The 27,752-nt window shown below is 30.1% G+C and overlaps 2 protein-coding genes across 3 annotated transcripts in view; one reads left to right on the top strand and one right to left on the bottom strand.

The window, feature by feature from the left end:
- Window positions 1-652: 652 nt before the first annotated feature.
- LOC142326137 (enoyl-CoA delta isomerase 1, mitochondrial-like) lies at window positions 653-26,260 on the bottom strand. Of its 2 annotated transcripts, none has more exons than XM_075368341.1 (7): window positions 26,129-26,260; window positions 23,805-23,925; window positions 22,824-22,948; window positions 18,177-18,323; window positions 14,105-14,223; window positions 6,480-6,661; window positions 653-3,033 (listed from the first exon to the last, which is right to left on the bottom strand). In XM_075368341.1, the coding sequence occupies exons 2-7, from the start codon at window positions 23,914-23,916 to the stop codon at window positions 2,873-2,875; spliced, it is 846 nt and encodes a 281-aa protein (XP_075224456.1). In that variant the 5' UTR covers window positions 23,917-23,925; window positions 26,129-26,260; the 3' UTR covers window positions 653-2,872. The 2 variants fall into 2 exon arrangements, with proteins under 2 accessions (XP_075224456.1, XP_075224455.1); XM_075368340.1 differs by lacking the exon at window positions 26,129-26,260 and adding an exon at window positions 25,917-26,046.
- A 79-nt stretch (window positions 26,261-26,339) lies between these two features.
- Window positions 26,340-27,752, top strand: part of Pus10 (Pseudouridine synthase 10) — a 30,902-nt gene continuing 29,489 nt past the window's right edge. The window contains exon 1 of the mRNA XM_075368338.1: window positions 26,340-26,483. Within this exon, the coding sequence (XP_075224453.1) occupies window positions 26,343-26,483 (141 nt within the window). The 5' untranslated portion in view covers window positions 26,340-26,342. The remainder of the gene's footprint in view (window positions 26,484-27,752) is intronic.

Genomic DNA, 27,752 nt, shown 5'->3' with positions numbered 1-27,752 from the left:
GGTGAACGCTTTGAAAAATACCATTCTGAAAAATAAACCACAGCCAAAATAAACCACAGTAAGTTAAACAAATGTGCTGGACAGTTTTTTATACTACAAAGTTTCTTTTTAAATATTATATAATGTTATAATCAGTAAAGTAAAAATTAATCAGAACTATGTTAGGCTACTTTTTGTGTGTCAATAAAAGAAATTATATAAGATATTGGCGTTGTTTTTTTTTTAAAATTAAATGCCATTTGTTAATATTTAGGAATGAATGAAAAACAATCTCGAGCTGTTGGGACAGAGTAGTCAAGATGGCAATGACAGGTAAGTGGCCAGTCCTGCTGGCCATCCAAGCTCTGAGCACTCCTAATGCTGCAAATATTCTGAACTGACTAAGAGTGGACTGTGGCCAGCTATACAACAAACGGTTTAGTTAGATGAAGATGAAGATCTCCTTTCTCTGGACATAAATCACATAGAGTAATCCTTGTAATTCAGAATAAAGTGCTGGTATATAAACAGGGTAGAATGCACTTTAATTTTCACAATGAAATCATTAGTTATTAGTATATACTACTGAATAATAGAAACTGACCACCTATAATACAGCTCTTGAAGAACATAATTCCTGAGGTGTATTGTTCTACTGAGTTTGATTTAAACATTATTTTTATTTCATTTCATTTATTTGCTGCTCAAATAAACATCACAATCTTTACATTACATTTACATACTTTTAGATTTATTTTACATTACAGTTTATATCATTTTATATCACATTTGGAGGAATTTCAGAACATTATTAAAAATTAACTTGAGTATAAATAATCATCTGACAAAGTTTAGATAAACATCGGTTATAGTTGCTGTCAAAACAATTAAACCCTGTATAAGTGAATTAAATATGCTATCATGTAAAAAAAATAAAAATAATAAGCTAACATATTATTTATGATATAGTATATAACAAATAACTACCTGTATACAAAAAATGTGTCAAAATAAGATTAAAAGAAGTTATAAAATTTAACAGGCTAAAATATTCATATGAAGAGGTAAATCTACAATAATTAAATTGATACAAGATTAGTGTAACAGAAACATTTTACAACTTAGCTCATAAAATTCAAATTAAAGAAAAATTTTCCATTGCCTACATAATTAAGTTCTTAGGAAAGCAATATTTATTTTTATTAATTAAAAATCATCAAATATTAAATAAATAAATAAATCTAGGACTATTATAAATTAATTAAGAAAAAGTTTGACCAAAATTATCTTTCATTGATATTAAAAGGACAAGTTGTATGGAGTTGCATCCTAGGATGATCGATATTGAGATAATTAATCAACATCGATGTATCTTTCAGTCAACTATAAAGGAGAATGAATATTTTACTAGGGAGTAATTCTTAACAGTAACATAAAGCTCATCCCATATTTCTCTTGCTACAAATAAAGATGTCTGAACTATTGAATTATTAGTTAGGATGTAGAAAATTAAAGCCCCGAAAACTGCTTGAACCAGCTATAAGAGTTAGGTCTGTCATGAAAGCTGGGCAAAGTTTGAATAGACCGACTGATACTGATACTATTTACAATAAACTTCAAGTATTTGATATTAGAAAATTATGTACACAAATATTTTATGATGAACAGATTTTTCAAAAAAAAAAAATAACTAAGTTTTGAATTGTCAATCCTTTTTCAAAACAAGTATGCTGTCATGAAATTTATCACTAGAATTTAGACAAAAAAGGAGCTTTAAGCAAAGACATTATTATCATAAATTTGTGACAGAATGATTAATTTGAACAGGCAGAGTATTTAACAGCATCAATCTATGCTTAGAAATTAATGGGACAAAATTTGAGTTTTGTGCAGACTTTTTGTTTACTATAATTTATTTTAATATTATAAATATACTGTAAAAGGTTTCTTATCACTTTGTTTTATTATGTATTACTCATCTCCATGCACACATGTAAGCTTTTTTTAAGGTGTAAGCATAGGTAAATAGTTTTTAAGATTAGCCTCTTACAGTAATACTATTTATGTTTAAATAAATAGGTGGAGGAAGCTCCAAAGAGGGATTAAGGTAATTCAAAACATTGTGATAATTCTCTACTGGTTCCTGGAAATCAGATTTCAGGTTTGGTGGACCTATAGTTGGTGAATAAAGAGTTTTTTTATAAAAGACTATAATTTACTTTCGTACTACTATCGTGAATTGTAACCACACATGGGCGAATTCAGTTTGGTAGAGTATGAATAAATAACCAGTAAATAAATTTAATGCACATTATGTTAATTATTTTTCTAATTTAGGTAAACAAGATTTAAGATTTTATCTTCCATTACATTTTTAAGCATAATAACATAAATTTTATAACTTAAGCATCCTGATTTCTACGAATATAATTTTTACAGTGTCTATTTCATATTAATGAACTGAACTATACATGTTGTAAATACGAATTAAAAAAATAAAATTAAATAAATTAAAATAATAACAAATAACATAAAATAACAAACACATATTATTAAAATTAATATAAAATGCAAAGTTCAGTAACACTGTTATGAAGCTAAAATGTAATGTTAATTAGAATCGCTCAATAGAGTGGTTATTTTAAGAAAATATTGATGAACTGATGATGGTAAAGTAACACTTGTTTGCCTTTACTTTGGAACAATGCAAAATTTATCACTTATTAGTACTATCCAACACATATCTAAATTATATAAACTATATTTATATAATTTGGGTGTATGTTGCATTGATATTTTATCATGAATTTAAACTTAAAAACTGCATTATCTATATTAATCTAGCAAACCACACAATTTCAATTAAGATGATAAAACATTATTTTATACTATACTATTTTTTTTTCAATGACTGTAGGTACAGTTCTAATCCTTGTTGAACCTTAGGTTGATTAACAACATCAAGAAAAATTTTTAAATCTAATTCTTTATTTTTTATTAACCAATTAAACGTATCTTCCCGAACATTTAATTTTGTCATTGCACGTGCCATAGCTGAAATAAAACAAAAATATCATATAGGAAATGTAACAGAAATATCATCACAGACATTTTTTGTACAAGTTAAATGAACATGCAGAAAATCTAGTTTTCTTTCAGTCCTTCACCATAAGCAAAATATTTAAGTTGTGCTACATGAGATGTCTGGTGTAATGGAGGTGGGTATTGTGATTTTATAGAAATAGATTACTATTTCTTATAAGAAAATGTACAATATTCATAATATAAGGAAAGTTTTTAAAGTAAGGTCTGTTTTGAATAAAAACAAAACAGAAAAATATGTACAAACTTTATTACATACAAATAAAACAACATTTATTTACTACTTTTCTTTATAACTGCCTCTAACTTAACACAGCTTTCATACCACTTCACTAGCTTCTTCATTCCCATTTCAAGAAATTTCATTGCCAGTGACTTTAACTACACAGTAACATAATTTTTCAATTTTCAGTCATCCACATACACAATTTGTTGTACTTTGGTGATACAAACTACTGTGTTGAACAAAAAAAAAATTTTTGGGAGCTAGGTCAGGGCTATATGGGAGATGATAGAAGATTTTCCAATGAAATTTTTCTAATTGCTTCACTGTTTGATTTGCTGTGTGTGGCCAGGTATTGTCAAGTAAATACAAATTCTTGCAGGATTGCATCCCATGCTGTTTTTTTTTTAGAGCACTTCCAAGATTTTTTAATCCAATATATATATTGGCTTTCACAATAGTTTTGTGATACAGTAAAAGTCAACAATCAAAAACAGTAGCATAACCTTCTTTACTGAATGTTCTTGTTAGAACTTCTTTAGTCTAGGAGGTGATGAATGTTGCCGTTGCATTAACTGCTGCTGGTCTTGATGTTCGAATAAAAAAATCCAGGTTCAACTCTAGTAACCCACCGGGTTGGTCTAGTGGTGAACGTGTCTTCCCAAATCAACTGATTTGGAAGTCGAGAGTTCCAGCGTTCAAGTCCTAGTAAAGTCAGTTATTTTTATACGGATTTGAGTACTAGATCGTGCATACCAGTGTTCTTTGGTGGTTGGGTTTCAATTAACCACAAATCTCAGGAATGGTCGAACTGAGACCGTACAAGACTACACTTCATTTACACTCATACATATCACCCTCATTCATCATCTAAAGTATTATCTGAAAGGTAATTACCAGAGACTAAACAGGAAAAAGAAAGAAGGTCCAACTCTAGTAACAATGTGATCAAACAATTCATTACTTTCATTTTCCTAATGCTGCAAAAATTCATGTGCTGCAGCAAAAAATTTTTCCATGTGCAAGTCTATTAACATATTTAACAGCTATCTGGCATACAATGTTTTAGTTAAAACTTCATAAATCAAAGATAATGACAGATCACAAACAACTGTACTAGGTGAAGCACCCTTTTTCTCAAATTTTTTATCAACTTTTTCAATCAAATCACCCATTGTTACTGACACCCAGCTGCTAGGTTCTTCATCTTGAATGTTTGTTTACCCTTTTCGAAATGAACGGCATTATTATCTTTTTAGAATCATAATATATGGCACATAAACACCACAAATTTGCTATGAATTTCAGAATCTTTTTGCCATCAAAAGTTAGATTATTCTTTGTACTTCATTGCATTTGGTGGGATCATGAATTGTAGCACTCATTATAAATGGATGAATATAAACAACTAACAAAATGACTGAACTATTGTTAAGAACTGACTATTGATTGAAATAACTGAGCTATGAAAATGGCATTTGTTTACATTGTGTATATGTGGCATATTCAAAATAGAATTTACTTTAAAAACATGCCTCATATACATAAATGCATGCCAAAGTTAGAATTTTTAATGTACTAATTACTGAATTGTATGACAAATATGTGTGTGCATAAAACATTAATCTGATTAACTAACTATTCTTCTATCTTGAAAAATCATTTTGCCTTTTTGAAGGAGCAGCAGCTCCAAGATAATACTATGTTTTACACTGGAAACTCTATATGCATAATAAATACAATAATGTTGATAAGCTTAATATTTTATTATGACTCTTCAAACCAAAATGGTGTTATTTTGGTTAAATTTAAATTTACAATAGTTGATAATCACAATCACAAACGCATTTATAATTTATCAAAATGAAAATTATCACAATAAGAGCAAGAGAAATGCTATATTATGAATATACCAATAATATTAGTAAATAATAAATTTAATGATATAATCTGTAAAGAGGTTATCACAGAGATATATCACATGTACATCAAAGACTGATTGAGACAACAAAAAAGACACTAATATCATATCGGCTGTTTTGCCAAAAACTCTTTTGTTGTAAGCAATAATGAGATAGTATCCTGAAATATCAGGTTCCATCGGTCACTGCAAATGGACTTTTCAAACAGCACAATGCAGTGGGTTTTAATGAAAGAATTGCATCTGCAATCATTAAAGGTTTAGCTAACCCAAGAACTGAAGGAATGTGACTATTTGAAATAGACATTTGTAGATTAAATACTGGAGAATCAACAAGTGGAAAGCAATTTTGCTAGGAGAATCATTTTTAGTGATGAAGAACATTTCCATCTTCATGAGTGTGTCAACAAACAAAATTGTTATATTAGTGACCTTTTTTTTCTCCTGCTTAGCCTCTGGGAATCACCGTCAGGTATTGCTTCAAAGGATGAATGAGGATGATATGTATGAGTGTAAATGAAGTATAGTCTTGTACAGTCTCAGGTCGACTGTTCCTGAGATGTGTGGTTAATTGAAACCCAACCACCAAAGAAGACTGGTATCAACGATCTAGTATTCAAATCCGTATAAAAGTAATTGTCTTTACTAGGATTTGCACGTTGGAACTCTTGACTTTGAAATCAGCTGATTTGTGAAGAAGATATGTTCACCATTAGACCAACCTGGTGGGTTTATATTAATAAAAAATTCTTTGGACAGCAATGGCTTATACATTTCCAGTGAGTGACAATTTTACACAGATTTCATACTAGTGGAATGATTAGGTTTTTCTATTTTGGAAATAGGCTGGAAATGCAATGACTATCAGATATCAGATTTTTAGTGACCTCATTTGGATGACATGTGCTTCCGGCAAGATGACACCATCTGCAACACATTGCATGAAACAATCCACTTGTTGCAGCAGAAATTTAATCAGCAACTCATCTCGCACAATAATATAGTAAATTCACTATTAATATTGTGTGATCTTACATCATGCAATTTTCTCCTTTAGAGATTCATTAAGTTGAATTAAAGCTAAATAAAAGCTTCAAAGAAGTCCACTGAAAGCATAATTGCAAACTGAAGGCCTCAGAGACTGATTATAATGATTCATTAATAAGTATACACTTTCTAAATTTTAATAAATAATTATTAAAGCGAGAAAAAATAGTTACAATTAAATTTTATTAATGTTAAAAACATAAAAACCTGATATTCCTTTGAATTGTCCTAAGAATATTTCTGCTCTGCTGATTGCTTCATCTTTAGAATTCACAACCTCATCAACTAATCCAATTTTTAATGCTTCATCAGCTGTAAATAATTTACCTGTTGTAAGTGCCATTTCTGTCTGTCGTATACCAATTACATTCCTCATAGAATCCTGAAACCTAATGTTTAATTGAATTAAATAATAACCATCATATTTTAAATAAACAAATACATCTAGAAGGAGTTCATTGAAACTTTTTAATAAAAATTAAATATAAAATACAGCACACCACATGTTATATATCATAGAAAATGGGAGACTTACAAACACATTATTCATTCCTAATAAAAGTGGTAGTGTTAACTAAACAGTAGTAGTTTAAAGGGATGAACAACCACTTAAAGATAAATTTTATTGGGCAAAAAAAAAATAGCAACAGATATACGATATTGTAGTGAAATATGTAAAAAGTAACAAAATTTTGGAGAAACGCTAGAAAGGACAAAAAAGAAGAAAAAAACAAATTTTTCACAGTATTAAAAACAAGGGGTAACATACAATAAATTGTGTCCAAAACAGAAGAAAAACTAATCAAGACAGAAGTAGAAAACCAGTCAGGAATAAAAAATAATAAAGAAAAATTGTAAAAATAAAATAAATATTGAAATTAAATGAAAGATAAATCTGCAATTACAAACAAGTGATTCAAATTGCAGAGAAATTCTGTCAAGCTGATTTGAGACATTAATCTGAGCAAAAACATATCTTTTCTTTGTATTTGAGTTACATTCAGAAAAATTTTTTGTTTTGCAACAAAATATTTTTGCTTAAATGGCAAAATAACACCTATTATTGAACCAAATTATTGAGATCCAAAAGATGATCTTTCCACAGAATCTTCACTACCTGATAGGAGTAGATCTAAGATTGCTTCTGGCACAGGTGAAGACAGATTTGGATAGTTTTTTAATTTTATCCTGACCCTATTACAATTTTATTAAAAATATGTGCTGATAATGCAACTTAGTTACCAACTTGGTTTTTTCTTTAAATTTTATTTCATAAATTAATCTGTTCATTTCTTAATTTTAATCATGAGAAAAATAATTTTAAAAAAATGTATGTGGTTTTTTCTGAAGAAATAACTAAAAACATTCTTTTTTTATAGTTGTACTAATTTTAAGCCACTGTTATAAAAATTAATACTGAATTGTTAACATTAATTCTGCTGTCTAATAGATAATTTTCCATACCTTTTTGAGATAAAATATATTCTGATGGATAAGTTTGATAAAATAAATATTGATAAAATCACATACAAATGTATATAAAGTACTATTATCGTAATCAAACAGTAAAATATGTGAGTCTATTTGTCCTATGTATAAAATGTTATTGTACGTTCTAACCAATATAAACTAATGAACATTTGCTGTAATAAAATAAGTCAGCCAAATTATTCTATAAAGTATTTCAATTTAAATACATTAACAATTAAATAAAATACTATAGTACTTAATGGAAGTAGTTATTGGATATCATAATTTACTCTTCACTACATCAAAATTGCTATAAAACACAAAGAATTCCAGTATCATTTGAATTATTCATGCAACTTCTAGTGACAGTATTTGCAACTATTTTAATTGCAATCACTCATTTAAAATTAATTGAGAGTTAAATTTGTCCAACTAAAATGTTCATTACAGCAGTGAACATGACTCATCAGAAAAGATGAAGGTAAAATGAATTCATACTTGTCAAAGTAAGTGAATGGATTGATTCATTTAGTAAAAACAGGCTGTGCCCAATTAATATTAGTTTTTTGTTGTGATGGGAAGAAAAATTTAATCTTTTTTAGCAAATGAAACGTTAGCCCAACTGAGATTTAAATCTAAACCCTTTTAGATAAATGGCTGATATAAAACCATATTCAGGTCCAACAGAGCAGTAATTATTAGTCAAATAAATAGAAAAAGGTGAAATAAGGATTTAAATTCTGAATAGTTTATTCATAAAGGTTTTTTCCCCTACAAAGTAATAGAACTGGTTTATAAGACAATAAAAGCGTTAAAATAAGATTAAATATGTTGAAGTGGACTAGTAAGTAAATTCCAATGGCAGATTTATATTCTCATTAGAATATATTTCAGTAGGTCCAGAAAGTCCTATGTAATAAAAGTAGCTGCAGGCTGCAGTTATAATTTATCTCTTAAATTTTTTTCAAACTGTCACAATTAGTTAGCCAGGTTTAATATATATATTTTAACTTTATGGATGAGTTTTACATTGCTAATAACAAAAATCCATTTCCACTATATAAATTATATTACCTTTAAAAATCATTTAGTGGATTTCTAAAGAATTTGTAGAAATCACTATTACACCGGTCAGATTTTGTAAGGAGTAGAGGGGGGACCACCTTTCATTTTACTGTCTCATGAACACGATCCAATCTTTATATAAGTATGGATGTATAAGATTTTTTGTCTGCTCTACTAAATGCAAATCTTAACTTATTTTGACAAAACTTGGTGGAGTAATGTAAACCTATTGGGACTAGAATCATTTTCTAGTAAATTGGTTTACAGGAATCAGAGTTAGAGACAAAAAAAGGGTTTTTGGGTATATTTTCAGCTTTTTTTCATTCTACTGGCAGCAATTTTAAACTGATTTTGATAAAATTTGATATAATGTTATAAATATAGTAGAAATAGAACTGTATTGATTTTCAAGTAAATCGATTCACATGAACCAGAGTTAGAAGTAAAAAGACTGGGTTTTTGGGTACAAAATGAGCACCTGATGGTGCTCTTAAAAATCTAATTTCCCAATGGTCCTAAAACATCAAGGCCAGGTGCGAGCTGGTTTCACAATGATTCTAATTGAAAATATCATGTTTGAAGTCAAAAAAGAGATTTTTACAAGCACCACCAAGTCCAAGCTACTTTTACTGTATTACTTTAGTTCTGCAGCAATCCAAAATTTGTTTGGTATGAAGGAAAGGCATTGGTGACCAAAACTCAGTTTTGAATTTTAATTTTTTGGGTCAATTTGAACCTTTTCTTTTTTGTGAGCATGGCTCTAAAACCACACAGATTATGGGTAACAGTATCAAAGTGGATTGTTGGCAAGTAGCAGCATTAAGCAAATGATGCAGTCATAACTCAACAACTATGTGAAAAGGAGGAAGAAAAAAACAAATATATGGGTATTATGTATTTATTGGAACAATACACAGTTCCTTGGAATATTACAAAACAACATATGATACTAATGGTGGTTTCTTGTATTTTAACATAAAATACAAAAAATTTTTTTTTCAAAAAAACAAAAAACAAAACAAAAAGCTAGCAAAAATACTCAGAGAAATATTGTTTTCAAAAATCATTATAACACTGCAAAATACTTTCTTCCTTAACTAAAACTGGAAATTAACCCTTCTGATGTGCTTACTGCGACAGAGTATTTTTATTTTACACTAGCCGTGGCCCGCGACTTCGTCCGCGTGGGATTTATTCACTCGTTACAAATAGTACTTCATTGTGAAAATTGATTCGCAAAAATTGACGACTATATAATACATAGCTGAAACCCGCGACTTCGTCCGCGTCGAAATCACTTAATTTATTGAATATAGCTGCTCGGCCCGGTTTCGCACGGTTGGTGTACCCATTTAAAAAAATTAGATATTTGTTGCAGTCGTTCAGGGTTTTGGGCCACTTGTTCAGCCGTTTCTGCGGTAAAATACACCCTTTGGCCGTTTTCTAATTGGACAGCTAACTGCAAGACTGTAGGATGTCGCTCATGAATGGGAAATTCTAAAATTTGCCAAACAGCTTCGGATGTACTTATGTACCGGCCATTCACATAGTTTTCCACTTCATCGTTTGGGTCTTTGACGCTAAAAGTAGCTTGGTCAGATCCTTTATTGATATATTTACAAATGTATTTGATGGCTTGAACTGAGTGGCAGTACTCAATATTTATGTGCGCGTTAAACATCCTACACAATAATGGAGAATAAGGGACAATCCACCTATTATCTATATAGAAAGTACTTCCTCTGATATTTAGCGTAGCGCTCTGGCCTCCATTTTCGGCGTCACGACGACGATAAACTGGATATCCGTCCTCTCCGGTTTGGTTATCGTTGACGAAACGTCGAGGTTACTTTTTTGTGCAGATACCGTTTTTCATACATGGTACTTTAAGTTATGCTCTCCGCATGAACCGTGCACCATATTTTTAGTCACGATATCGTACAATATCGGGTCGTTTTGTTGGTTGGGCAGTTCTGCAACTATGACACTATCAATTTAGTCTGGCTGGATTTTTCTTTCTAGCCAAAACAGCAAATGACAGTGAGGTAAACCCTGCTTCTGCCACTCCACACTTGCCATGTAACATTTCACTTTGCCGAATATTTCATCTTTTGTGAATAATTTTATGAATTTTTTCATCTTTAATGAAATACCCTTGAAATTATGTTTATTGCCCTAGCCTGTAAACTATTTCTAGAAAGTTGAGATCTTAATCTTTTGGGCATTTTGAAATGATAAAAAAACTAAATACTACATCAACTAATACTAAATTATTTGCTTACATGTTGTGTAAAAAATTATAAAAAATTCAAAATATTTTCAAGAAAAAATATTCGATATCGCACACAACTGCTGCGTAGGGAGTTGACCGCGCGAATGAGCTGCGTGGCACTTTATTTTGTGACATTGACTCCCCTCCCGCACCGCAGTGACGCTTAGGTCACATGCTGCTGCCTAGCTAGCTGAGCGGGGTGTGGGCGTGGCGAGGGAGTAGAAGCAGGTGGTGGTGGGGACGTGAGCGTCAAGAGAGACACGACGACGACGGACAGTTGCTAGTTACTGAATTACAAAGATAGAAAAATTAAAATATGTTGCTTAAATAACGGGGTAAAAAGTAGCCTATGTTCATCAGGGATAATGTCGGCTTCTAATGGAAAAAGAATTTTTCAAATCGATCCAGTAGTTTCAGAGCCTATTCAATACAAACAAACAAACAAATCTTTCCTCTTTATAATATTAGTGAAGATTATCAAAATGAAAACTCCTAACTTCTTCAGGTCTTGCTATTGAATTTTTCCCAAAAATAATCTGAAATAATAGCAATCACACTTAAAAATATTCATATTTTTATTGATAAAATGAAATAATAAAAGATATAAATATAAGTTACTTTTACTTTTTATACAAGCTACAGTTCAAAAGTAAGAACCAATGGGTAACAAAATAAGAATAGTTAAAAAATGAAAAATCTATTAATGATTTCAAATATTTACTCTATTTTTCTACATAATCACCATTTTTTTCTAAACACTTTAATATCGTGAAACAACCTTCTTCAAATCCAGTGCATAAAATTCTGCTGCCTGGGACTGTAGCCACTTTTGCACTAAGGTTTTCAACTCTTTCCTTGAATCACTGAGATGCAAACAAGTTTCTGGGGTGTAGTTGGAAGAGTTGGTAGTCACTGAGCATGAGATCAATGCTGTAAGGTAGTGGTTCCTGAACTTTTCCTAGTCACGGTGCCATTTTTCAATTAAAATTTTTCCATGGTGCCCTCCCCTGAGTAAACGTTTGACTACTTGAAAGTAGGAGATAAAAAAAAATAAAACTCATGTATCTTCCTTAATATTTTTACTTCATTAACATTAAATTAATAATTATAAATGTCTTGGGCTAATTAATTATGAAGCTCTTACAATACTTCACAGCACCCCTGTGAAGAGACTGTGGCTCCCTGGGGCGCACAGTTTGGGAATTATTGCTGTAAGGGGATAAACAAAAATCCCCCATCTGAACTGTTTCTGTTGTGCATGCAGCCATCTTGTGAGCATGAGTTTATCATGAAAACAATTCCTGATCTCACCATTCCCTGTCATTGATTTTGAATGGCATGACACAGTTTAGAAAATGTTTCACAATAGACTTATGATGTGAAGGATGTTCCAGTTCCATAAAATCAATCAAAAGCAGATCATTTTGGTCCCAGAATACATACAGTTGCCATGACTTTCCTTCAAGACTGGACTTGTTTGAATTTTTCTGGTTTAGATGAACTGGAATGATGCCAATGCATGGATTGTTGTTTCATCTCAGCACTGGCTTATGAAATGCATCTTTTGTCACTGTGACGATGCAAAAAAGATTTGTCTCCCTTGTGGTTAAAGAGGTTGAGAAAAGCACGTGCAGCTGTCATCTTTGTGAACCACCGGGTTGGTCTAGTGGTGAACACGTCTTCCCAAATCAGCTGATTTGGAAGTCGAGAGTTCCAGCGTTCAAGTCCTAGTAAAGCCAGATATTTTTACACGGATTTGAATACTAGATCATGGATGCCGGTGTTCTTTGGTGGTTGGGTTTTAATTAACCACACATCTCAGGAATGGTCGAACTGAGAATGTACAAGACTACATTTCATTTACACTCCATACATATCATCCTCTGAAGTATTATCTAAACGGTAGTTACCGGAGGCTAAACAGGAAAAAGAAAGAAAGTTGTAATCTTTGTGAGCACTTATCAACATTTTTGGCATCCATCATGCAGATGGGTGCATTATTGTAAACTGTCATTACAATAATTTAGTTTACAATAATCTAGAGTGTCAGTCATGATTCTCAACAATGTTGTTTTTGAAACTTCTGGAAATTCTAGAGAAAGATGCAGATCTTCATAAAGTGAAGATTTTCTGTCACTTTTGCATTCACATATTCATCGAGATCATCAGTTTGGACACTAGGCCTGCCACTTCTCTGCTGATCATAAACATATGAATGGCTTTCCTTAAACTCATGATACCAATGCCTCATTTTTCCTTCACTCATTGTCATAGACCGATATGTTTCACAAAATTGACAGTGAATTTCAGCAGCATTGTCCTCTTGGGTTTAGAAATTTTATCACTGATTGAATCTCAAACTGATGAATTTGTTATTACTGCACCCAGTTTAACACACTGTCTCGCAAAGGCAAATAACAAACTGACGGCACTGTGGTTGTTACATGCCGATCAGATCACTTAAAGCTACTGCGCATGCATGAACCTTGCAGTCAGTGTTGCCAATTGCTATTTATAACTCATCAGCCCTTATTTTTGTATATAACAACTATGTTATTTCAGAAAATTTAATAAAATTACAAATTGTAAAATTACATTTAATCAAGTTTTTATAAAAGTTATAATTTTACATAGGCAAAGGAATAAAGATAATGAGGATGTATAAAAAGATGGAAGAGTAATGAAGTACTACACTGATCTTGATGTGAAAACACAAGAGCAACTATATAGAAAATAAACGGATGGTAAAGTAAAGAAGAGATAAATAAGATGATGGATGAATTGAAAAGGAGAGAACACAAAGAACACTGTTAGAAGGAAAAAATTTTGAAGAGCAAACTACAACAAAAGAAGAACAGAATAAGGAAATATTTGGGGGTAGGGCACTAGGGTTACCTGCAAAACACAGGGAATAACTTGTGGATGGAAAATACAGATAACAACTTACTAAAGTAATTTTACGCACAATAACATTGACTATTTTTTATAATCCAATAAAAATAATTCTTTTGATATTTAATGTTACCATTTAGGTGCAACAATTCCAAGCTTTGTCTCATTAAGTCCAATAGTAAACTCTGATCCAGCCATAATTCTATATTCACAACTAATAGCTATGAGGCAACCTCCTGCCGGACTGTGGCCCTAAGAGATACAAACAAACTACTGCAATATAAAAAAACATAATGATTATTAGTGTATCAATAGTAATAGCATCCTCATCAATATTTATTATTTTAGAGGATGAGAAGAAACAATTTTCTAGCATACGGATTGTACCTTACACATTTTAAATCAGTGCAGACATGCTACCACTGTTATAATAGAGAGAGCAGAGTGTTTCACTATTACTTTAATGTGTTTTAAATTAATTTAATATTAAATATAGCCTGTCAATAAAGACAGATTATATTATAATAGATTAGTAATGATAAAAAAGATAATTACTTTTGTGTGCATTTTATAATGATGCTGTATTTCTGAATAATTTTTCTCTGCTCGAAGTGGAATAAAAATTTCTAAGTATTCGTCTGAACTAAGCAAGACTCAAGGCCACGTATATTACTTTCAATTCTTACGTGCTATCAAGTGTGGGAGTTTATCACTTAAGAGTGTTTTTTACATGGATCGAGAAATTTAAAAGTAGCTGGCTGTGTGTGACACATGAAAAGGGAGTACGACACCTATCAACCTGTTACTAGTAACAGGTAACGCAAAAGGGCCTATATTGGAAGACTTTATGGAAAATGGAACTATGATCAACAGTGTGAGTTACAGTGAAATGTTGGAAAACAAACTGAAGCCAGCAATTCGCAACAAATGTTAAGATCTATTGTTGACGAAAGTGTTATTGTTACATGACAACGCCTCCCATACACAGCTCACCACAATGTTCAAACAATCACCACAAAATGAATTCTTAGGTACAAGAACACCCTCCCTACAGTCCAGATTTTTTGCTCCTAATTTCTATCTGTTTGGGCTGCTCAAGATTGCTGTGCGAGGTCGTTGATCTTCCACAGACATACATGTGCAGGAAGCAATGCAATTGGCTTTGCATCAACCAAAAACCTTCTTCTTGGAAGGATACACAAGCTTTCGAATCGTTTGACCAAGTGCATCAGCAAGGGAGGTGATTATGTAGAGAAATGATGTACATGTTAAACCCCTACCTTTTTGATGAAAAATCAAATTATATAAATAAATTAAATTTATGATTGTTGATAAATCAACAATCATAAAAAATTATTAACAATTTCAGGAAAGAAGGTTGAACTCAAAACTATAACAAAATATAAAAGATCAAACAGCAAACTAACAAAAATATTTACTGATAAAGAAGTATATACATTATAGCTATATAATGTATATACTTCTTTGTACTAACTACAACTAACGTACTAGAAACACACTTGCCCAGAAGTACAAAGCGACAAGAAACATAATCGTTTGAAATAAACAGATATAACGTGTGACTATTAAATAACGAGACTAATGCTGTAAAATATTTTATTTTAAATTTATACATATTTAGTTTTTATCCCCTTCAATATACACCCCTCCTCTATCCCTACAATGCTCCATATGAATTTTCCATTGTTCAAAACAGTGCTGGAAGTCTTCTTCTGCGAGCTCTTTCATGATGCATGCTGCTTTTTCCTTCATAGCTTCAACGGTCTGAAATCTTGTTTCTTTTAATACAGATTTGACATTGGGGAACAAATAAGTCACATGGTTGGTCTAACAATGTTATACTTGACTAGAAACGTCTTGACAGACAATGCAGTGTGAGCCAATGCATTGCTCTGATGAAGAATCCATGACTTGTTCTTCCACAATCCGAGTCTTTTTTTTTTTTTTTTCATGGAGTTGACCAAGGACCTCAAGGTAGTAGTAACGTTGATTAATAGTTTGACCTTCAGGTCAGTGAAGGTACACAATCCCATCAATATCGAAAAAAAAAACAATCATCATCATTATGAATTTTGTTTGCTCATTTAAGCTTTTTTAACTCTTACTGAAGTTGCGGCCTTCCAATGCGTGGACTGATGCTTAGTTTCTGGATCATAAGTAATAAACCCAGATTCATCACATTTATCACTCTTTCCAAGAAGTTTGGGTCATTTTCAATGTCATTCAAAGTGTTAGAACAAACATTTTCTTTCTTTTTGTTCGATTTTGAGAATTTTAGGCACCATTTTCATTCACATTTTTTGCATGTTAAAATTATTATGTAAAATTTGCCTTACGCATTCTTTGTCAATTCTTACAGTTTCAGCAATCACATGGTTAGTTAACCGACGGTCAGATTGGATTTTTCCAATTTTTTCAATATTTTTGTGCGTTTTTGACTTACAGGGTGACCAAGGCGAACATCACCTTCAACGTCTTCTTGACCATATTGGAAACACTTAAACTACTAAAAACGCGCACATGTGATAAAAATTCATTGCCACATACTTTTTTTAATAAAAGATAACTTTCAGGAGCAGTTTTTCCAAGTTTCATATGAAATTTCATGACAATTATTTGTTCTGATAAAATACTTATCATTTTTTCAACATGCAAATTTTAAAAACAAAATCTCAACATCTAAACTATATGAAATTTATCAACACACTAAATTTGACAAAAATAACATATTAAATGAATACACAAATTACAGATAAAATAGATGAATTGATTACATACTAAATATGTTTCCTAACCAGTTTAAAAGAGCTACCACTGGGAACTCTGATGGAGGAAAGATGCAGTTTTTGAAAGTAAAATTATAACCTTTTGTCAATGTAACAGTATATTTTAAACTGAAGGTAATTTATGGATGGAATTTGAAAACACTATTTCTGTAAAAGGCAGACTAATTAATTTGTATGAATTTTTAAAATTATTTCTGCTGAAACTAATTTTTAAATTGAACAAAATTAATTGCATTTTTAATCTATGTAATAATTCTACAAAGCCATTTTTTAAATGCCTATTTCTTGTGTTCTAGAAAAATTTTAACTATGCAAGTATTAAAATGTTACTTTTCTACTAAATATTAATAAAAAATTACTGAAATACTGTTTCTCTTTGCCAGTTAATTTACTTTTATAAACCAAAATGATACCCTCTCAGGAAAAGTAATATGGAAGCTGACATTTACTGCCAAAACATTAACAATTCCATGTGGATAAAATGTTAGATTATTTGATCAATACATTTCCAGCAGTAGCATTAGTGTGGCAAAGTATGTATATTTCATAACTGAACTCTTTATTGCAGTAATTCAAAGCAAGAAGCATTCCCACTGGGGTGATAAATGATTATTAATAGTATTGACATTTTGGGTTCCCACTGTATGATCAACACTCATAAATATTATGGTATATTTACAAATACACTAGGAGGTCTCAAGCTTTTTATTTAACTTTGGTCAGATATAGAAGTGTCAAATCAATTAAAAGTATATTTCAGTTAGTACAGATTTTAGGTGGCCAGGACTGCCTGCAGTACTATCAAATTTTGATTATCAGATTTCATATATTATTATAGTTATGGTTTTTTTTATATATGTATAAATGTCAACTTCCAAAACCATAGTAGTTGTACGTAACCTGATATGAATCAACAGTCAATTTTGAAAATAACCAACCATTTATGCTAGGCTTACTGGAACTAGTGAGGAATGAATTGATCCACTGTAATTACCCCATCAAAATGATGTTCTTACAAGGAAACCTTCACACTGTTTAACTATAGTAATTGTTTATATAAAGAAAAATATTATTGTCACAAAAAACAATTGTGATTACTGTTTCTTGTACTTCAGATGCTTTAAATGTGATACATCCATATGAATAAAGTCATATCTGTTCCGGCCTTGGTATATAAATAGGTAATATTAATGAATAAATTATCTAAGCAAAGTAATAAAACAACTTACCATTGAATAGATTATTATAATAAAGATACATATTATTTCTCATAAGAGAAATACTATTACTGGATTAATAAAAAACAATAACATTCACATACACAATAAGCACATATACAATACAGATACAATTTACAACTCTGAATAAAAGAGCACTATAAATAAATTATACACTTACATTAATTACAGCAACAGTTGGAAATTTTGTAGAGTATAATTTAATCCACATATCTTGCAATATTGTCCAAAAAGCTTTGACACGATCTGGTTTTGGCTTGTATATTTCCATTATATCCAAACCAGCAGAGAATACATTTGGTCTGGACTGAAATTTAATATATTTTATTAATAATAAGAAAAAGAGAATAAAATAGGAGGAGGGATTTTTCATATTTAATAACAGTACTGGTTCTGTTCTGTTTAAAACGCAATAAACAAAATGAGTGAATTGTGCATGGTTAAAGCGGTGTGTCTTTCACACCATTTTAGAAAGTAATCTTACAGTTGCTATGAATATTTAAAACTTGCAAATATTTATTGAAAAATTGGAACTTGCCTTATTATCTTGACTAAAATTCAATTTTGTTGTACGTTGTACAAGGGGACTGAGATAATAGACATGTTACCTACAAGATCATGTCTATTATCTCAACATTACAAGAAAGCCACAGCTTTCTTGAACTATCTAAATTAATAGATTGTTTGGGGTTGAAATAATAAGACTTGATGTTTAGGTACATATGTTTATTGCCTGACCCTTGGTTACACCGCCAAATATAAATTATTATTCTTAATAGGATGTCAAAACTGACTTCATAATTACTTTTCAAATCAAAAATATTTTATTTTCCATTAATGATAATACTGAATGATGAAAATAATTATTTTACAAGAAAAGATGTAGGGGATTGAGATATTAAACAAGTACCAAAAAATTTAAGTAGAACAAATGTAATGCCATTTATTATTTTGATTTACTATAATTATAATTTATAAGCTATAATTAAAAAACACTAAAGCTTAAAAATATATTTAAACATTAGAAAGGTGAATATAAAAAAAACTAAAAATAAAATTTAATTGTTATTTTCTGTGATATTAAATATGTAAGAGTATATACAAAAACACAAGGAAATGTAAACATAAAACAAAATTTACTAAGCAAAAGGCAGAGAGAGCAAGATTTACTAAACAAATCAATCATTAATAAAATAATAACTTTGTTGAAACTAATAACAAATCAAAACTATATTTAATGGTAACTATTATTTACAAAGAAAAGACCTAACAATGGTTTGCATTAAAATAGCATAAAGTACATTTAAATGGGAAATATAATACAGCTACCAGTATTATTAATATTCATAAAATAAAATTATGGATTAGATATGTTGATGGGACTTTCATAATGTATGAAAGCACTAGGAAAAGGTTTTGCAATATGATGAAATGGCTCATCATAGATGGTGACAAGATAGCACGTGTTCAGATAGGTCCCAACTTGCACTGATGTCACTCTAGTTGTCTCAGTATCATTTGCCTTTTAGCTGTGTTAGTGAAAAAAGGTAGTGATATCATTGAGGTCAAAAACTGAATACCAGGCAATATTGTGCAACAATTTTGTGCATAGATAAAGTGCTAACCAGCGTTTAAAAGTAATGACTCTTGTCCTTGGAGAAGAATGTCCTCATCATAAAACAATATTTAAGTCGTACCAGAGTGTTTGAAAGAGGAAACTTTGGCCTTGAGGGTGCTCCAAGGTCAGGTCGACTGCCTTTGTCTATGACTAAGGGAAACATTGCTGCAGTATAAAACACACTTGAGACAGACAGGTGTGTAACCTACCACCAAACAGAGGAGTCCTTGGGGATTAATGCCTCAACAGTATGCCTCAACAAGTTCTAGGTAAGCCATACATTTTTTCGTTGGGAAAACAGGTTATTTCTAAGAAACATAATTTGATGTCAGAATGTTGTAAGTTTAAAATGTTGTGAAAAACTGAAAATGTTGATAACCAAACTGAATTATTTGATTTATTTTATAATGCTCTTCTAAAAGCCTTCAAGATAGTAAGTTATCTAATTGTATGGAATTGGCCACAAAACGTAAACAGAACAACTGTTAATCAAAAAAAGCCTAGAGAACACATTTGGACTTACAATGTATCTTTAAACGGTAAAAATATTGAAGTATGTCGAAAGTTGTTCTTAAACTTGTTTCAAATTTCTACAAAACACCTTCGTGTAATTCAACAAAATATTTTGCTTAATGAATCTTTTGAAAAAAAGGGGTAAACCCAAAAATAAGCCCAGAAACGTTTCAGATGATAACACTAAATGAATGAGAGCTCACTCTGAAAGTATCCCTCATGACAAAAGTTATTAATGCAAGTCGAAAAGCAATAATTGTACTTTGATAATACACTCCCTAATATAAAAGTACTACAAAGTTTGTTCAAAGAGTTTTACAAAGAATAAAACAAAAAATCTCTAAAAATGGAATGCAAGGCATATTGTGAGTATTTCAAAGCAAAGTTTTCCTTTGCTGTATGTAAACCTAAAACAGACGTAACTTTTGTGAAGAGTGCAAGAATAAACTTAAAAGTGAACCTAATGACCCATGTAAGCTTTTGTTTGAGGTCCATAAAAGGAAAGTAAAGAAATGCATGACCACTACATAAAAAAAGTACAAGACCTAGTTAGAAAGTAAAAAGACATCATACCTAGTTATAGAGTTTTGACCACTCACAAAATTTCCCGATTCCTAAGTTAAATGTTAATTCTCAATTTTACAAAAGAATGAGTTGGCTTTACTGTTTTAACATTCTCATATTTAATGATGAATCCAGTTACACTCCTACACTTTTACAGAATGCGATTGAAAGAAAAATCCAAATTCTGTAGTCTCTTTTCTATGACTGTTTAAAAAAACATTTAAGTAAATTTCCTAAACTTCAAACACGTTGAAAACAATGGGAACAAGTTGTTGCAATGGGAAGGCAGAACAGAAACTTCAACTCACAAGATTCTCATCGTGGTTTGCTAAAGTGTTAAATTTAAATATTTTACAAATACTTCCTGTTTACTTACAGCTTCTCTCAATGTGATAGAAACTTTGGTTTGATGAGTAAATACATAAAAAAAGCTGAAGTAATAGGAAATCTAAAACCATATCTAATTGCTATGGTAACGTGTAGAAAAATACCTGGACCCTTTGATGTAGTAATGGACAGTCATTTTCTTCAAGAATGGGATTCATTTTTAAATCCATATTTTTTCAAGAAACCCTTATCTTGAAAGAGACTCTTGAAAGTTCCTTTCAAAATAATGAAATGTTGATAACTAAGTATCTATGTAATGGTGCTATTATGTGTTCACATAATAAGTATTCACATAAGTATTCACTTATACTGAAAACTGTGAGCCATGCAGAATATGGAATGGAAACAGAAAGTCCTGAGATTTAATGTTAAATCTCCTCATCCCAAAATAAACCAAAAAAAGGTAGATGAAGTTAATAGTGTTTACCGCTTCTTGTCTGATGAGGACATTAATTTCCAAAATGAAATTATAACTACATAAGTGATGCTTATTTCTTTTTTAATGTTTATTATTTATAAATAAAAGTTTATTTTCAATGTATTACAACTATTATTCAATACTTAGATAATAGTTAAACCTTCTTTCTTCTAAATAAGCCTAAGTAAAACTAACTTACATAATTTTATTCATACAAAGAAATCAAGTTGTAAGAGAGTAATATTAAAAGTATTTATATTAACTATATTTACAATTATTAAAAAATATAATATTCAAAATAATAAGGTAGTTTACCTAAGTTAATTTAATTATATATACAAAACATAAATTATTGTTCTTTGTAAAAAGGTCTTATAACTAAAATAAAGCTTTTAATTGAATAGCTTTTGATACCAATTCAGTGTTCAGCCTTATTTTTTGATATCTTACACATGTTTTACTATTGTAAAAACTTCAAACCTATTTTCTCAAAACTCACTTTTGGCATGAGCCCTTTCTATGTAGACCGCCTCAATAATAGAATTAATTATTTTGCATCAATGATTAATAATTAAAAGTATTAATCAGTAAACATGCCTCAACAATTTTAATAATTTAGATTATTTATAATTAATTAATTCTTATAAATAATATTCTGATGAAATTGAGATCTTAATGAAAGCAGTAAAATGAAATAAAAAAGTCTAACGAATGTAAAAATATCTTCTGTTAGCATGAGAGTTGACTATATGTAACTTACTTTCAAGTGTCTGGTAAGGGTAAAATCTTTATTCTGAGTTTTGTACTTATAATTCCATTACAAAGAGCACTAGATGCCATCTCTCAGCATGAGCTATCTGTTGATAAATAAAAGTTGCCACAAACTAGTACTGAAAATATCACTGACATGACTATCTTTCTTATACTGCTTCCTCTATTTTGTAATGAAAAATTAAAAAACTAATCAAGTGTTCATGATTAATTCATCAACAGTATGTAATGTATTAAGATCTATTAATTAGTCTGAGGGGTGGTTCCACCAAGTCTTACATAGCTCCAATGATACATTAGCTAAGACATAAAGCGTATGTACTGATAAAGAAATGATTTTTTTTAACATAAACATATTTTTTAAACTAATATCTGTGCATTAGCAAGATAAAATAGCTTTAATAATCACCCCAAACGTATTGTGTGTAATAATCAAGAATCAATCAGATACATGCTCATTAAATACCGATTTAATAGACTAGTTATTAATGAAAAAACTTATGATAAATGTTATTAAAAATTAAATATGCAATTACCGAAGTTATTATTAAACCTCGACATTTACTTTTCTCTAACTGAGTAAAAGCTTCCATTATCTGCTGTACAAATTCCAGGTTAAGACTATTAACTGGAGGGCGTTGAAATGTCAGAGTACTAATACCTATAAAAAAACATACACAAACTGTTATTAAGTATAATTAATATTATTTCCAATCAAAACATTTTTAAGTGGTATTAATATTATTTTGGACTACTTAAAAATAGCACCAATTATTAATTTGAAAATTTAAATGAACACTTTCTCATAAACAGTTAATTGAACAGTACTAGTACTGTTTAAATAAAAAAATAATATCTTAATATCAGTAGTGGTATATCAGTAGTATCTATGAGATTTTGATTACAGTAAGAGTAATCATTCCAAGCTTTATACAATAAACGCCTCAGCCACAAGTTAGTCTGTTATTAAAAACCAAGGATAGGAAGGAGTATTTGGAAAAATCTACAGGTAGATCTGCCATTTCAATAACGAAATTACTACATCGCTATACCAGTGGCTATTAGGTAATGTTGAAGCAGAAGTCAACAAACATTTCTTGGGTATTAGAATACCCAATATCTTCATTATTTTTATTAATAAAGTGATGAAGAATAAAGAATAGGGTCCAGAATAACAAAAAGATGACCGACCTAAAAGGGGTCTAATTTGAAAAATAAAGGTAGATTACTATTTAAGACCTTACCAAGAACAAAAAAAATAGTAGTAGCATCATAGCATCACATACAAACAAATTTACTCATTAAAATCATATATACCATACATTCATCAAACAATATTTTATGTAATTAGAAACTATAAAAAAATAACCACTAAAGGTAAATAATAAGTGTTTTAGATAAAAAATGTAAATATTTAATGTATAATTAAAATATAGAAAATAATTAATATGTAATTATTCAGCTATAACATTATTAGATTACATAAATATACATTATAGTAAAAATAAAATGCTCACCAGTGTTTTCATTAGAAGTTAGATCAACCCATTTATCAACTCCAGCTGAAAAATTTCTAACAGGAGGCAAGTTTTTGGCGATTTGCCTCATAAATGATACTCTGCCCAACATTTTTCTTACCTGAACAATTTATTTAAAATGTAAAAGGTACAAAATAAAGGAAAACACTATTCATACAATTTGGGTTATAATAATGAAACAGAAATTTTTTATTTTACAAATGGCTTGTAATTTTGGCAAACATTTCAACTCGATTTTTTTGTATTATGGACAAGTGATATCTTCTACGATCAGGTTTAAATATTCTGATTAAGCAAAAGCTGTTGTACAAGTTACTGCCACACGCAATTAAAATTTCAAATCAGTTTTAGAACTTGAGATGAATCATAATCTAAAAATATCAAGTTTTAAAAAATTGTTAATTTTTTTAAACAAATTTTAATTTTAATTAGTAAATAAAAATTCAATTATTAAAAATTATTGTTATATGAAAAAAACATCAGAATATTTGAAAATGAGTTTAGTTTCAGATTATATAAAACTTAATTTTCTAAGGTCTCTTTTGGAACTAATTATGCAATGTCTTCTTCAGTGTAATAAACACAGAACCATTGATCTGTTATTAATAGCATTTGTCTGAAAAAGGTTAGGAAATCTCTTTGGTATGTGGTTGACTGATAATATGTGATCTATGCTGTGTTTGTTCAAATATTATATAATTTTTTATATGAAGTCTAGTATGAATGTGGGGGTATGTGCATATGTAAATACTATGTAGATCAGATATTTTGATATATTACTTTTAAATAATATGAATAAATTTGCATGTTATATTTGTATTAAGTGTTTTGCAAAAGTTGTAGAGACAATGTAAATGTTATTTATATATATGAATGAATGTGTGCCCAGTCTATGTAATACAGTAATTTGTGCAATCACTGAAGTGTAAACTGTACACTCCTTGATGCTGCATTGGTCAGCATGTCTTTGTTTATGATCTTGTAAATTCTGTTTTTAGTTTTGAAAGTGACAAAACTACAACTTGCTAGTGGCTTTTGGCAATTCTGAGCAACTACCTGATTACATTTTTTTCATATTTTAATATACTATAGTAGATGTGCTTAGGACCAGGGAAAGACATGAACTAAATGTTGGAAAGCACAGTTGGACAGTGGGTGATCCATGCAAAGTCTATCTGTACCACGTTATCAGTACTCTAGTCAATTAGCAATCAGTTTTGTGAGGTTAGGGCTAAGGTTACTGTTCTGTGGAGAAAGGTTAGAATTTTTTGGACAGACGTTAGGGATAAAATAAAAAGTTATGGCAATGATAAACATCTAATTGGACGCTTTGTTGAATTTATATTTAAACGGAAATACAGTTAGACTACAACACTTGTTCTGTGCTATTAGTCATTTGCAATGAAGAATCACTTTACAAAAAGGGTCAATCAACTTCAACATTTGATTCTGAGTCTGACAACTATTAAGCTTAGTTTATGGTTTGTTTTGCATTTCTGACACTTAATTTATTTGATCTTCACTTATTCTATCGTTAACATATGTCAGTATGAAAAAATTTGACACCGATAAGTAATTGCTCACTATTCACTAGCTTTTAAGGGTGTACTTAATATGGAGAGTGAGTTATTTATAACAGCAAAGTAATTGTAAAACGGTATCTTGTTTGCCACAATATCTTAAATGCCAGTTACATTTGCAGTTTCACCTTCCATATCATTTTAAAAAAAACCATATCATTTAAAAGTATCTGATCAGATACTTAAATAGATAACTGCAAATAGTATATCAGCAAAAGTTGTAAAGAATAAATTTAAGCAAAAAGGAAAAGTACATTTTTTTGTAAATATCTTGTAAAAAATCATTACAATAAAGAACTACACTTTTAAACAATAATCTACAGCTCGTAGATGCTATTTATTTAATAAAATACAACTGTAAACCTGTTAAAAATAAATAATAGATCCGATTAAAAATTTTCTTGGGAGTAATTTAGGACTGTTTAAATAATGTCAATGATTATAAATAAATTTGATTTTAATGTTGTATAAAATGACTCGCAAATTTTAATCTAACTGAACTTCTACTTACCAATGAGAGTGACCTCGTTCAATTAAATAAACTATTTGAAATAAAGTCTAAGCAATTTTGTAACATAACCCTTATTTTTTTTTAGATAAGACGAGTGAATTTTAACCTTTATCCTCTGAACATAAAGTTTTGTTTTTTGTGTTGTTGCTGCTAAGAAATAATAAAACACAAATAACCTAATTATAATGATAATATGTAACATAAATACTCACCTAATTGAATGATGCTTAACAGGAGAGTAAAGTAGTTATAACATCGTTATGTTGGCAGTGTTGATGGTGAGGTTATGTTTAATAAAATCAGACGGGCAGTTTAACTTGAGTTACTTAGACGTCTTGGCGTGTTGCTAGCCGCTCTGAGTTGAATTCGGTTCGAAACATAGTCGCTGTTAATTGAAATTATTGAAACCCAAATTTGGCCTGGATTATGGCAACAGTGAACGACAGTATAATGAAAGAAATATACATAAAACTTTGCGAGATAGGTTGTTGTAAATTATGTGCTTTAAGATTTCTTGGAGAAACTCAGCGTGCTGCCTTTATTGAATATCAGAAAACTTTGATAATTGTAAGTGATGGCAAGTTTGTTACCATGTTTTTTGTATGTTGTCTGTAGATCGGCTAAATATGTTTGTACGTGGTACGTTTAATTTACATTGTTTTTTATTAACTTTATATTCTAAGAAACAACAATTAATAATTTATATTTTTGGGGTATTATCCGTACCAGAACAGCAGAATTATGGACATAAATTATTGTATTAAGTCATAAGAAATTGTAACATTTAACTTATTGTCACCTTACAAACTATTTTGTTATCTTTGATTTATTCTTTTTAGTTTCTTATTTAATTTCTCCCAAAGCAAGATACACATTATTTATTACTTCTTGTAACTTATCCCTATTTCAAGCTAAAATAACACTATCATCAGTAAATTTTGTTTTTTCCTCATTTAACCTGCTTTCAACTCTTTACTTTAGTTTTACTGTTTCAACTGGCCTCAAATCCATTTCTATGTTATTTCGTTATTGTAGTTGTTTCTTTATTTTCTCTGCTATCTCATTTACTCGTACATTATCAAATGCAATTTCAAGATCCACAAATGCCAAGATTTATGTATCTTTGGTTTTGTTTTTAAATGTGCTATCTAACATTAGTCTGAGGGGCAAAATTGTTTCTCATGTTTCTAAGTGTTTACTAAAACCAAACTGATCCTTATACATTTTCCTTTCTTCTACATCAATCTGTTTAGTAATGTTGAGGCATCAGTTGTCACATTATTGTGTGGTAGTTCTCAATTATCCAAATCTGCATCCTTTTGTTTGATACAAATAGTGATGTGAATGAAATGTAGATTGTGTTTGCCTTATCATTTTGTATACTATTATTTTCAATCTATTCCGTTCTACTTTTCTTTTGACCCTCCCGGGTTGGTCTAGTGATGAATGCGTTTTTGCAAATTAGCTGATTTTAAATTAGCTGATTTCGAGAGTTCTGAGGTTCAAATTCTAGAAAATGCAGTTATATTTATACGGATTTGAATACTAGATTGTGGATACTGGTGTTCTTTGGTGGTTGGGTTTCAATTAACCACACATCTCAGGAATGGTTGACCTGAAACTGTACAAGACTACACTTCATTTACATTAATACATATCCTGTGAAGTAATACCTTACAGTGCTTCCAGAGGCTAAACAGAAAAAGAAAGATCATCAATGGTTATTTTAACAAGATTTTATATTACATTAAAATTATAAAAACAAATAAATGGTCAGGTGAATGAGGCAGAATAATTTTAAAGATATGAGGAAAGTACAGCCATCATAAGGTAGTA

This window comes from Lycorma delicatula, chromosome 6 (genome assembly GCF_047948215.1).
Source record: "Lycorma delicatula isolate Av1 chromosome 6, ASM4794821v1, whole genome shotgun sequence".
Classification (NCBI taxonomy): domain Eukaryota; kingdom Metazoa; phylum Arthropoda; class Insecta; order Hemiptera; family Fulgoridae; genus Lycorma; species Lycorma delicatula.
The sequence above is the reverse complement of the archived record's forward strand: the minus strand, read 5'-3'. Positions and strand labels throughout refer to the sequence as shown.